The 13,345-nt window shown below is 38.4% G+C and overlaps 2 protein-coding genes, 1 long non-coding RNA gene and 1 pseudogene across 5 annotated transcripts in view; 2 read left to right on the plus strand and 2 right to left on the minus strand.

The window, feature by feature from the left end:
- peli3 (pellino E3 ubiquitin protein ligase family member 3) overlaps positions 1-4,210 on the minus strand; it is a 181,648-nt gene extending 177,438 nt beyond the window's left edge. For all 3 annotated transcript variants that reach the window (XM_072375859.1, XM_072375860.1, XM_072375858.1), the window contains exon 1: positions 3,987-4,210. In XM_072375859.1, coding sequence (XP_072231960.1) covers positions 3,987-4,150 — 164 coding nt within the window. In that variant the 5' untranslated portion in view covers positions 4,151-4,210. The remainder of the gene's footprint in view (positions 1-3,986) is intronic.
- Positions 3,923-13,345, plus strand: part of LOC140281434 (uncharacterized) — a 103,101-nt gene continuing 93,678 nt past the window's right edge. Inside the window, exon 1 of the long non-coding RNA XR_011909745.1 lies at positions 3,923-3,953. This is a non-coding gene — a long non-coding RNA (uncharacterized lncRNA). The remainder of the gene's footprint in view (positions 3,954-13,345) is intronic.
- pelp1 (proline, glutamate and leucine rich protein 1) overlaps positions 8,218-13,345 on the minus strand; it is a 55,877-nt gene continuing 50,749 nt past the window's right edge. The window contains exon 19 of the mRNA XM_072376862.1: positions 8,218-8,743. Within this exon, the coding sequence (XP_072232963.1) occupies positions 8,651-8,743 (93 nt within the window). The 3' untranslated portion in view covers positions 8,218-8,650. The remainder of the gene's footprint in view (positions 8,744-13,345) is intronic.
- Positions 10,176-11,248, plus strand: LOC140282312 (E3 SUMO-protein ligase KIAA1586-like; annotated as a pseudogene).

Below are 13,345 nucleotides of genomic sequence, written 5' to 3' on the forward strand. Positions count from 1 at the left end.
CAGAGCGTTCTCTTTCAAAAAAAGACAACCATGCCTCTCCAAATGGTTCAAGAACAGCTTTGGGTATTTATTTATTTTTTTTAGGCATTTCAGACAAAAATTGCAGGAATTTTAAGGGGTTAAATAAAAATCAGTTTGCAAACTTTTTGAAAGTTGACAGATAAACACACAAGTAGTGCATCATTAAAAAATAGTAAAGGGGATTAATAAATGGTAAATGAGCTGTACTAATTTAGCGCTTTTCTAGTCTAGTTGATTACTGATGAAGTACTTTTAAACTACAAGTTACATACACAACTATTCACAGGCACTTTAAATAAGCAATCTGATTTAAACCAATTCTAATTCAATTCTAATCCAATTAAAACAAACGTGTTCAAAATTAGCCAAATTAGCCCAATTCATATAATCCCAATCACATTGAAACTTCTCTTCGACTAAATCATCCCCTCCCGGGTGCACATGAGCTCCCAGTGGAGATGAAAACTCTTTTAAGAGGAAGAAACCTCTAGTAGAGCCATACTTAGGAAGGACAGCCATCTGCCTTTGTGATTCAGAGGATCAAAAAGAGAGGACCTACGTTGTCTTTTGAAAAAAAATGGGTACACGAGACTAGATTTGTTTAGTGGGGTTGTTTAAAAAAAAGACCATAATTTTGAGTTTTTTCTTTAATTGGACTCAGGTTTATTTCTGTGTATGGAATAAACTAAATAAACTGTATGGAATTCTGACCATCTCCAGTGAATTTTTGACTGCCTTTTTAAAAAAATGTTTTTACTCCAAATACTTTATTTTTCCGTTTGACATAAATATTTCTTTAAAGAGATTTAAATCTTTAAAAAACTGCACTAATGTCCTAAAACAGTTATCCACTTGCTTTGATCACCAAAACAATCAAACAACAGATCTCAACAATCACCCTTTTTGACCATGATGACAAATTATAAAACTACAAGAATTCTACTTCAAATCTAATCTGCAAGCCATTGACAGCTACGAAGCTGCTGAACCAGATTCGGTGCCTGGATAAGTGCTTAAGAAACAGCAATCACAGGCATTGTACAAAATCATTAATATTTTTTTGGAACAAGATATCGTTTCTACCTACAATCAGAAACAGTGTACTTTGTATGAATGTGTTTATTAAAAAAAACATTCTAAGTTGCCAATAACTAGAAGTTTTAAGCCAGTATTTGATTCACTGTATCTCACACATGCAGATAGAAAGATGAAGTGTGACTAAATGACATGGAATAGATGTGTTTGAGGGGAGGGCAGGTGTGAATGAATATCTATGAATATCACTTGATAGTTTTGAAGAATATTTCATAGTTACTTTTAAAAGGTAGGCAGAGACACTTTGAATTTGGTGAGAGGCCTCAATGCTTTTTGGCCCATCAGCTAAGACATACCCAAGCCTCAGGAACTACAGCATTTTATCAAAGCACCTGATGTGACATTATTGACTAACCCTGAACAGAATAACAAATGTTTTGCAGACTTTTGTGCTACAGTTTCAGTCATTGGGTAACAGATTGGGTGACAGATCATGATGCTATGTATCATTTTTATTTTTTTTTGAAAACCTCAAACAAACTAAGCTGAATGAGACCTTGAGCAAAATCCTAGATATCGATATTGCACAAGATGAAGTGGAAAAGGTGATTGCCTACTTTTCTAATATTAAGGTTACAGGCCATGATATTCGGCCTACCTTTGAGCATGTATGCTCAATATACAGGAAAAAAATTGTGGTTCACTCTCTAGATGCACAGAGTGAATTTGCTTAAGTGAAGTGGCCCAAAAAATGTTTTGTTATGGCTTCTTCATAAAATGGATCAAAATTATCTATCTATGTCAATCCTCTTCAATTCTAACTTATTCTAACAAATGTTTCTCGTCCTTTTGTAAAACACAGTGGAACTCGTCAAGGCTGTCTCCTTTCTCCAATCTTGTTATCAGTTATTGTTGAACGATTGGCAGTTAGAGTTAAACAAAAACCCTTCAATTGTGATGAATGTAAAAAAAAAACAACCTCTCGCAATACAATGATGACATTGTTTTATATATATATCAAATTCACAAATATCCATTCCGCATCTACTGGCTTTACTTACCACTTTTGGTGAATTCTCTGGGTTCACCATGAATTGGGGGGAAAAGTGAAATTATCAATATTTATGGAAGGCTGAGCTTCCTTTTTACAGTTTGTTCCTTTTAAATGAGTTTGTGATAGTTTTTCCTAACTGGGAATCACTGAGCAGATGTCAAAGTAGATAAATCTGTTTCGTGATGGAGTAAAACTATGCGTGCAGATAATAAAGAATGTCCAGTGCAAATTTGTCTGTGGAATTCATCTGTCCTTCTTTGTCATTTATAATCTTTAGTGCTTTGTCCTCTTTGTTAGGAATTTTGTTGTTGTCCGCCCCCTCTTGGCTTGGGCTAACTCTGTCAATCTGCATTTTACCTGTGCAGAACATTAATCGCCAAAGGGTAAGGCCTGTTAGATTCTTAGAGGACTGCACATCTGTTTGTCAAAGTCAATTGGCTCCCGACATAGTCTTTAAATAATGCTTCACAGGTTTTAGTTGTAATTTAAACAATTAAATATTTTTGCAATGCATCATGACTCAATAAAAACAGCAAAATAAATATAAAATATTATAAAATATCCTCTTTTGTTAATATTATCAAGACAGAGTCTGCAATATTGGATGCTCCTGATGATTTAATTCCATCATAAAAACCATAATAACCTAAATGTATGGCTTCAAAAACAGTTCCTTCTGGTGTCAAAAACCAAAAAAAAGTCATTCCACTTTCACTAGATCCTGCTGTTTCTGTTAGAATAGTTTCTCCTCTAAAAGAACAAGAATTACCATACTAACTAGGTTTGTTAAAAAAAAATAGAAGTTAGGATATTTCTGGCACAAATGTTATTTTTTGCTCAAATAATCTTTATTTTGACCTGGTCTGGAAGAAGATGTGGTTACTTTTTATCCAACCAAAACTCTTCTACAAAGGTACAAAAAGGAGACAGATAAAAGCGACACGCTGGCCTTTTTTTCGCATTCAAGAAGGTGGTTTTGTCAGGTATTTAGGTCTCATAATGACGTAATGAATCATTAAGGGAAATGTATAGTGTTTGTTCCCGAATAAAATTAAGCCACCGTTATCTTTAATACTGCCATTTTGCAGCACTATCATACCAAATCATGTCTTCATCCCAATACACTGGAACCATCTAGAAGCTGGGAACTGTTACGTTAGCCGCTGATATACCTTGGTTTGTGAGGCTTGGTTTGTGCTGCCTCTTGAATCGAACAACTCCTTGATTTTTTTCTTGATCATCGATATGAATTGTGGCGGTTTGTATTTTCCTACGACCATGTTATATAGATAGACATTTATATATCTTGGCAAATACATGTTGTTGTAGTATCGGAACGGGATTATAAAAAGGCTTCGATTGCGTAAACCAGGCTTTTTGTTTTCCTTTTTACAAAATCTTGCCTTTTCTCTGTCTTCGACACAAATACAATTAACCATATGATGGGCATATTTTAAGCCATTTCTAAAACACTAAGGCTTTCTAAAGCACGAAGGCTTGGGTTGTAAACCAGTGAGTGCACCACAAACACACCTGCCATATAGAAACAGCAATATGATGCAGACGTAAATACATTGTAAACAATATTTGCTCCTCCTCGATCCCTTTTATATACCACATCACATCGCAGCTCACAAATAAAGAGGTGCCAGTCTGCATCACCCCGGCAGAATTGTAGTAAACAGATTAAAAGCCATCCGACGTCCCCTGCTATCTGCTCTTATGCGGTGCAAATAAAAATCGTGAGGTAAGATTATAATTATTTTTTTTTAAATTTGTGTGTGTGTGGGGGGGACACACACACACACACACACACACACACAAAACAAAACAAAATACACAGGTGAACGGAGGAATAAGATAAACAGACCAGTACCCGTTGATGCTTGCCAATGGAGTTGCGGTACCGGTTCGGATCTGCAAAATTCCTTGGTGGAAGAAAAAGTGACCGCGGGCTCTATCAGTCCCAACTGTTTTGGAATAAATATGTATAAAAATATTTGGAGCGATAGAGGATGATGAGAGCATCAGGAGTGTCATCACCGCCTCCCCTCCTTTTATGTTACACTGGAGACACGTCCATTTCTACCGGATATCAGCTCAATGACACGCTCACATTTCTTTCGCGCTGAAAGGTGTGCGTGTATATCTCTTTTATTTATTTTTATATATATATATATATAAATAAAAGAGAGAGAGAGAGAGAAATAAGTTTTATTTATATGTACGTAAAAGAGTTTGGTTTTCACTTGCTTTTCTGTGCTGGATTTGACATTTGCATGAATCCTCACAGAGCCGGGTTAGTCATTGAAGTCAGCAGTTTTCTGTGCTACCTTTTACTTTATCCACTGCTCAAAAAAATAATAACAGGAATGCCTAAACAACATAATGTAACTCCAAACCAATCACACTTCTGTGAAATCAACCTGTCCAGTTAGAAAGCAGCACTGATTGTGAATCAGTTTCACCTGCTGTTGTGCAAATTCTCATCCTTTCTGGCTGATGTTTTGTTCAGTGTTGCATTTTGTCAGTGGTTTCACCCCAACAGGTAGCATGAGGCGATGTCTACAACCCACAGAAGTTGCTCAGGTAGTGCAGCTCATCCAGGATGGCACATCAATGCGAGCTGTGGCAAGGTTTACTGTATCTCTCAGCACAGTGTCCAGGACATGGAGGAGATACCAGGAGACAGGCCAGTACACCAGGAGACGTGCTGCTCCTGTTCCTCCTTTGTACAATTTTGCAGGGCTCTGGCAGTGCTCCTCTTGTTCCTCCTTTCTCCTTCCAGAGCCCTGCAAAATTACCTCCACAGCAGGTCACTAATATGCATCTCTCTGCACAAACTGTCAGAAACAGACTCCATCAGGGTGGTATGAGGGCCCGACGTCCACAAGTGGGGCTTGTGCTGACAGCCTAACACTGTGCATGGCGATTGGCATTTGCCAGAGAAACCCAAGATTGGCAGATTCAACATTGGCATCCTGTGTTCTTCATGGATGAGAGCAGGTTCACACTGAGAAATGCCATAGAGAATGTTCTGCTGCCTGCAACATCCTCCAGCATGACCAGTTTGGCGGTGGGTCAGTCAACACCAACAATGCCTTTTGAGGTGTATTTTACTTTAACTATTTTATTCTTTTCCAACTTAACTAATTGGAAACACAACATGCCTTTATGTCACGCAATGGTGACACACAACTGCTACATGTTTAGAAATAAGAATATTCATAACATACACAAGGAAGAACGCAAAAAAATTACAAACCATGGGGACACGTTTCAAAATGAAAATATATATAACTTTCCACAGAGAACAATTCAAAGACTAAACAAAACAAATTCTTCCTGCTGTAGAGCTCAGATTCTCCAAAAATGTGCCTTCTTCTGTCATTTACAGACATTGTGTCTGGAGAGGAAGCACTTCAAAAAACCTGATCACCCAATTAATACAATTATTAAAAAAAAAATAAATACATGCAATCTATACTCCTGAAACTTAAAAGTGATAAATGTAAAGCTTCCTACTAATTTATCGTTGTTTAGTTTAATGTAACATCAATTTGACGAGACAGAGATAATTTTGAGGTCATAGAATACAGTTTTAGCAAAAGATTGACATTGTGAGATATTAACTGGGCTGAGATTACCTTTTACAGCTCCGAGCAGTCTGCATAAAAACAGTGCTGGGTGGACTAATAGTAGGTGTAACTCTGCAGCTGTAGCAATTCATTATTATTTTACACTATTGTTAAAAATGTTTTGTTGTTTCTGACTGTGTGAGATATATTGAATGCGTACAAGGCTGAGGCACGCGTGTGATTGGATGAGGTACAAGTGTGTGAATTAATTGTTTTTGTGTGCGAGTGATGCGGTGCTTAAAGGAGATCACAGATTGATCAAGGCATTGATGCTATGGCCTGGCCCGTTCCTCAGACCTGAATCCAATTGAGCACATCTGGAACATCAGGTCTCATTCCATCCACCAACGCCATGTTGCACCACAGACTGGCCAGGAGTTGACTGATGCTTTAATCCAGGTGTGGGAGGAGATCACTCAGGAGAACATCTTATTTTGAGTACGATTCCAAATCCAGACCTCCATGGGATAGTTGATTTACATTGATCATTTTTATGTTATTTTATTCTCAACGCATTCCACTATGTAATGAATAATGATTTTCAACTGGAATATTTAATTAATTGAGATCAAGGAAGTGTTATTTTAGTGTTCCCTTATTTTTTTGAGCAGTGTATATATCAATGAGCCATAACATTATGACCAACGGCCTAATATTGAGTAAGAACCCCAAATGCTGCCAAAAGATTGCTTTTCAGTCAAGCCAAGGAAAAAGAACATCTGAGGGTGTCCTGGATTTCTGGTACTGAGACGTTAGCAATAGATCTTTGCGGCCTTGAGATGTGGGGTCTTTATAGATTGAGCTTGCTTGCCACAGTGCCATCAGATACCATCAAATTGGTAACTGGGTAGTTTGAAGGCCAGGAGAATACCTCAGATTGTGTTGTCCTGCTGGGAGGAGCCCGCTACTACTACTTGTATGTAATAAGTCTGAAAAAGGTAACTGTCAAAGTAACATCCACATCAATGCATTTGAAACATGATGAGCACTGTTACTCACTCCAAATATAGCTTCTCTTCACTGGTTACCTGTAAAATCCATAATACAGTTTGAAACCTCACATGAAGCTCCCAACGACCACTCTCCATTGTATCTTAAAAAACTTCATAGTTCCTTATCTCTACAGCGCACTTGACTCTGAGACTGCATGCATACTTGTTCATAGAGTTTCCAGAAGTAGAAAGTAAGGCAGTCTTCTTCATTCAATCATAAAGCCCATTTCTTGTGAAACCAGCTGTGAACATGGGTTTAGGAGGAAGACTCTCTCTAGCTTTGAGATTGATCTAGGGTAACCCTTAGCCATGCTTTAAATTATATCACTACAGGCCTTGGCTACTGGGGTACCTCCATGTTGCACTGTGCATCTCTCTTCACTATGTTTACTTCACTCTCCATATAGGTTTACACCATTATCGTTGCCATAGTGTTTCTCCCATCTTTCTCATAAAATATATATCCTTGAAGGGTGTACTACTTGTGATCTTATTCTTTTATAGATATTTTGTTTTATCTTGCTATTTTATGCTCCATTTTTATGGGGTTGTTTATCTTTTCTTATTTATTGTAAAGCACTTTGTGCTTTTATCTGTGATATATATCTGTGCTTATCTGTGCTATATAAATAAATTACTTACTTACTGCTTAACAAAACCCAAAATTCCTGTAAGAAACAGGTACAATGACAATTATCTTTCTTTGTTAACCAAGGCTTACAATGTCAGGTATCAACAATATGCTGTAGCTCTGAGTAGCTTCTACCTTTTGGGTTAGTTTTTATCAAATAATGTCTTAATAAGTTACATAATGTACCATCTTAAGTTATCCTTTACCTAATTTCAGATCCAGAGATGTGTACGACAATCCAAAGTTGAGCCAAGCTGAACCTTTCTCATTCTCTTCTGGCTCTCAACGAAGGCGGTCGCATTTCTCTTCTCTCCTCAATCTTCCCTGCTTTTCTTCACGTCTTTTCCTGTCCTGTCTCAAACTTTGGTGCCTCTCTCTGTATTGCTCTCAAAATTAAAATCATGGAAATGGTCAACTGGTCTCTCAACAGAATTGACAGAATTTTCTTGACGAAAAATTCGGGTCCAGGGGAACCCACCTGTCCTGATGGAACTTTCGCCGCTGGTTACATGAGGGACTCTTGGGAACAGTGGAGGGTCGTGTGTCTGGCGATTCTTTCCGTTGAGGACATCAAGGATCTTTACATATTCGGAACCATGATAACGGGCTATCTGCTGATTGGATTAGGCGTCCTGGTGTATCGAAAAATTCAGAAGTCTGAGACAGCAGTCAAAGGCAGGTAGACTCGTGCTTTGCCAAGTAGACTAAACTGATCATATTTACAACTGCAATTATTTAAAGTGATTCTCAGAGTAAGAAATGTAGTGTACGTAACTCATGACTGAATATTTACTTTTTTATGGAAGAACATATCACCGTAATGACAAAACAAAAAGCATAAAAGACTGAAACTGAATGAGTACTGTATATATCAATGATGTAGCATTCTGAGTAACAGAGATCAGGGGGCTTAGCTTGGGAAAAAAAATGCAGCGTCATTTACTTTTTGCGAAACTACTTGTCAGTTACAAGCCATATACAAGAAACAACTCTGACACCCCTCTAATATTACCATGTTTGATATAGTGGTGCAGACAGTTGGAACTGTAATGACAAATATTACTATTACATCAAAATCAATTAAGAAATAAAGGCACCATTCTGAGCAATGTAAAGAATTAACCGTTAGGGTAAAGATTACATGTCATGTAAAGAATAACATTTTATGAGGTAACTTAAAACTGTCAAGTAACATTTCCAAGTTACCTCATGTTACAATAATACAGAGACAGTATCTGTCATGGTAGCGTCAATCTCATCAGTTCAAGAAGACAATTGGTTATGAACAGTTCGATCCTGAGGCAACATCTTCATCATCGGGTGGACAGGCGACAAAATCTGCCAACATGGAAGCCATGACTTCATCATCCAGCTGTACAACAGAAAAAAACAACAGATGTTTATCATGAAAAAAAACTTTCATCAGCATCTAATGAAGTATTAATAATAATTAATAATATACAAATTAATAAATATTAATATATTTATAATATAAATGTATATTATAAATATATCATATTATTATACACTATACTGCCAAAAGTATTCGCTCATCTGCCTTTACATGCATAAAAACTTAAGTGACATCCCATTCTTAATGCATAGGGTCTAATAAGACGTCGGCCAGCTAGAACAGCTATAAGTCTTCTGGGCAAGCTTTCCACAAGGTTTAGGAGTGTGTTTGTGGGAATTTTTGACCATTCTACCAGAAGCACATTTCTCAGGTCAGACACTGATGTTCTACGAGAAGGCCTGATAGAAATCCCAAAGGCGTTCCATTGGGTTTAAGTCAGGACTCTGTGCAGGCCAGTCAAGTTCTTTCACGACAAAGTCACTCATCCATGTCTTTATGGACCTTGCTTTGTGCACTGGTGCGCAGCTATGTTGGAACAGGAAGGGGCCATCCCCAAACAGTTTCCATAAAGTTGGGAGCATGAAATTGTCCAAAATCTCTTGCTATGCTGAAGCATTCAGAGTTCCTTTCACTGGAACTAAGGGGCCAAGCCCAGCTCCTGAAAAACAACCCCACAACATAATCCCCCCTCCACCAAACTTTACAGTTGGCACAAGTACTGTTCTCCTGGCAACCGCCAAACCCAGACTCATCAATCACATTGCCAGATGTAGAAGCGTGATTCGTCACTCCAGAGAACACGTCTCCTCAACTGCTCTAGAGTCCAGTGCCTGCGTGCTTTACACCACTGCATCCAACGTTTTGCATTGATGTATGGCTTGAATGCAGTTGCTTGGTCATGGAAACCCATTCAATGAAGCTTTCTACACACTTGAGCTAATCTGAAGACTACATGAAGTTTGGACGTCTGTAGCAATCAGCAGAAGGTTGGCGACCTCTGCGCACTGTGCGCCTCCACATCCGCTGACCCAGCTCTGTCATTTTTCGTGACTGAGTTGCTGTCGTTCCCAATCGCTTCCACTTTGTTATATTACCACTGACAGTTGACTGGAATATTTAGAAGCAAGAAAATTTCACGACTGGACCAGTTGCACAGGTGGCATCCTGTCACGGTACCACACTGGAATTCACTGAGCTCCTGAGAGAGCGACCCATTCTTTCACAGATGTTTGTAGAAGCAGTCTGCATGCCTAGGTGCTTGAATTTATACACCTGTGGCCATGAAAATGACTGGAACACCTGAATTTAATTATTTGGATGGGTGAGTGAATACTTTTGGTAATATATATATAGTCCTGTGTATATATATATGTTCTGTGAATGTGACTCTTTGGTCCACTCAATAGTTCAGGAAATCATGTGGTAAAAATAAGAAATTGGGCTGCTAAACATGCAGGGCAGCATTGTCACTTGGAGCAGTGAGAATGGGGAAACTGAGTTACACATTCTCTACTGAATGGCAGAATTGCATAGTAAGTTCATGTGGTAGCAGTAACAAGAAGAAAATTAAATCTTTGAAAAAGAAAATAAATTAGCATAGTGTCTCACAAAGTCACAAAATAGCAGAAAGAATCCTGAAAAAAGAAAGTAATTCAGCTCTTGAGTCAAGTTTTCTCAAAAAACAAGTTGAAATTTTAGCTTCAACTCAGTGTCTTTAGAACAGCCTATCGCATCGCAAAAACATAATCGACCTTACACTGATTATATCCTGAAGTAATTGAACAACAAATGTTAAATGGTGTTGACGTCGGCAGTGTTCGTCATATAAATGTTACATGTGCACCTATTTTGCAATCTTATATCTAGAGAGATAAGACAGACATTGCTAGCCAGTATTCAACAGACCCAACCAAAACTCGCAAGTTATTTTGGGTGAAAGCATCTCATTAAGCAAGAAGGCCAGTCTTATTGCATACCTCAAAACATCCGTTTGTGACTGAGCTACTGACCACCTTCTTGGATCTGATTGAATTAGAAAGCACAACTGCAGATGGAATTACTAAAAGACTATTAAGCTGCCTTCTAAAACATGGCCTTAATGAAGCCTATCTGAAAGGGTGTTAGGTGGGTTTCTGCTCAGATGGAGCTGCTGTAATGGTGGGGACAAAATTGAGTGTATTCAAAACTGAAGAATAAGTTCCCAGGTCTCATAGGGTGGCATTGTCTAAACCATAGGTTAGAGTTGTCTGTATCAGATGCAGTCAAGCACTGCACAGAGACCAAACACTTCACAGTTTTCCTTGACAAGTTATACTGCCTGTATAATCAGTCACCAGAGAACCTTTGCAGCAGTTTGATGCTACAGGCTCTGAAGTAGCAGTGTGTTTGAGAAGGATTGGTCGAGTCTTAGGGGAGATAAAGTGGGTGGCTTAATCTGTTTGAATAGTAAAAGCTGTTTGGTCACTGTATGCTGCCCTCTACCAGCATTTCACAGCAGGAAGTACAGCTATCAAGAGAAACTAGACTGAAATGCATGAGGGACTAGCAGTGAAATTAAATTCAGGTGTTTTTGTCAAAAACCTAGGACTAATGATGGATGTGCTTGAGGAGCTTTAAGTCCTGTCGGAGGCTCTCCAGTGCACAAACATTTAACTGTCTCAATCGGCTCATCTCATAAAAAGGTAGGTAGATTTTTTTAAATCCATGACCAGCAACTTATATTGTGGTGTATTTTATAGACAAGCATGTGAGGGAGTACTGGAAGGGTATTCTAAGGGTATTCTAATGACTTATCCCTTCACAACGGGCAAAATTCTGCAGCCAGAGTTCTGATGAGAACTAACAGGAGAGATCATGTTTCTCCAGTTTTAGCTTCTCTTCATTGGCTCCCTGTTAAATTCAGAATAGAATTTAAGATTCTTCTTCTGACATATAAAGTTCTTAATGACCGAGCTCCATCATATCTTAAAGATTTAATTGTAAGATATTTTCCTAACAGAGCACTTCGCTCCCAAACTGCAGGTTTACTTGTTGTTCCCAGAGTTTCTAAAAGTAGAATGGGAGGTAGAGCCTTCAGTTATCAGGCCCCTCTCTTGTGGAATAAGCTGCCAGTAAATGTCCGGGAAGCAGACACCCTTTCCACTTTTAAGATTAGGCTTAAAACTTTCCTTTTTGATAAAGCTTATAGTTAGGGATGGCTCAGGTAATCCTGAAACATCCCATAGTTAAGCTGCTATAGCCTTAGACTGCTGGGGGACCTCATCTGTCACACCTTTCCTCACTTTGCTCTCTTTTTTCCCCCTGTTTAGTTTCTCAATTGATTTTATGTACATGTGACATTATTGTGGTTATTAACTTGTTATGGTGTTTTTCCCCCCTCTTTTCCCTCTTTTCAGTCTTAAACCCCAGCTGGTCGAGGCGGATGGCCACCCTTCCTGAGTCTGGTTCTGCCAGAGGTTTCTTCCTGTTAAAAGGGAGTCGTTCCTTTCCACAGTCCCTCAGGCTCAGGACGGGAGATTGGACTGAAGACAAGTTTCGGTGCAATCTGTTTGTTTCCTTAGCTAGGATATTGTTTTCTGAATTGGCTCTATATGAATGAATTGGATTATTTTGAAATTAATTAATTCGATTTAATTGGATTATGATTACAATTAATTGAATTCCAATTGGCTTGAATTGGACTGTATTATCTAAGTGCCTTGAGATGACAATTGTTGTAATTCGGCACAATATAAATAAAACTGAATTGAATTGAATTGAATACAGGACTTGAAAGTCCGACGGTCGATATCCAAGAAGTTTGGAGGGTGGTGTTGAATTCTTTGCCTTCCCCAAGCCCAAAACGCAACAAGAAAGATGCCGGGTGTGTATAAAGCAGAGTGGAAGACGACACGAACAGCTGAATCCCTCCAAACTCAATAAGAGCACCTACGTTTGGTTCTAAGGTAAATTGCTAGCTGACGTTAGCTAACCATAGCTTTGTGCGATAACGTTAAGAAAGACGTCTCTGTTAAACCTTGTTAACCTGTTAAACAAAATAAATACTAACAGATAGACAAGTTCTGACATACTGATATCTATATCAGCCCCACTATATGTGAGCAATATTCTGGCGCACTGTAAACAAATGCAAGATAGTTTATTTTAGCAAGAAACTGGCAAACAGGACGATAGTGAAAGCCAACATAACATTTAATTTAAAAAAATATATCGAGTTACCCTGCTATACAAGAATGTTGTTGTTCTTGTATGTGCTGTTTTTTTTTATTCAATGTGTCAACAAATGTGGCGCTTGGCACTTATATTGAGAATGGTGTACTTTTCCTTCTATTTTGATTTCCTCTTCATTTGAACTTCACCAACATTTAATCTGGTGATTGTATCTTTCAAACATATATTGGACACCTTTGAAAAATTTTGCCAGAAAATTTCAGATAATCCCTGAGGAATATGACTTAACGGTACCGGTAAAAACCCCATGTTTCTCGCTCTAGGGGAGAAAGCTTGACTGGCGTAGCAACAATAACTAAGGGGGCGGGGCTTAGCGAAGCATAATTTTCCATAACAACCGGCTCAATTTTTTTCAGCACCTCCTGCTCAAACTGACTTTCAGCGGCCCTG

The sequence above is a fragment of the Leuresthes tenuis genome, unplaced genomic scaffold, assembly GCF_036924035.1.
Source record: "Leuresthes tenuis unplaced genomic scaffold, fLeuTen1.0.hap1 SCAF_22, whole genome shotgun sequence".
Taxonomy (NCBI): Eukaryota; Metazoa; Chordata; class Actinopteri; order Atheriniformes; family Atherinopsidae; genus Leuresthes; species Leuresthes tenuis.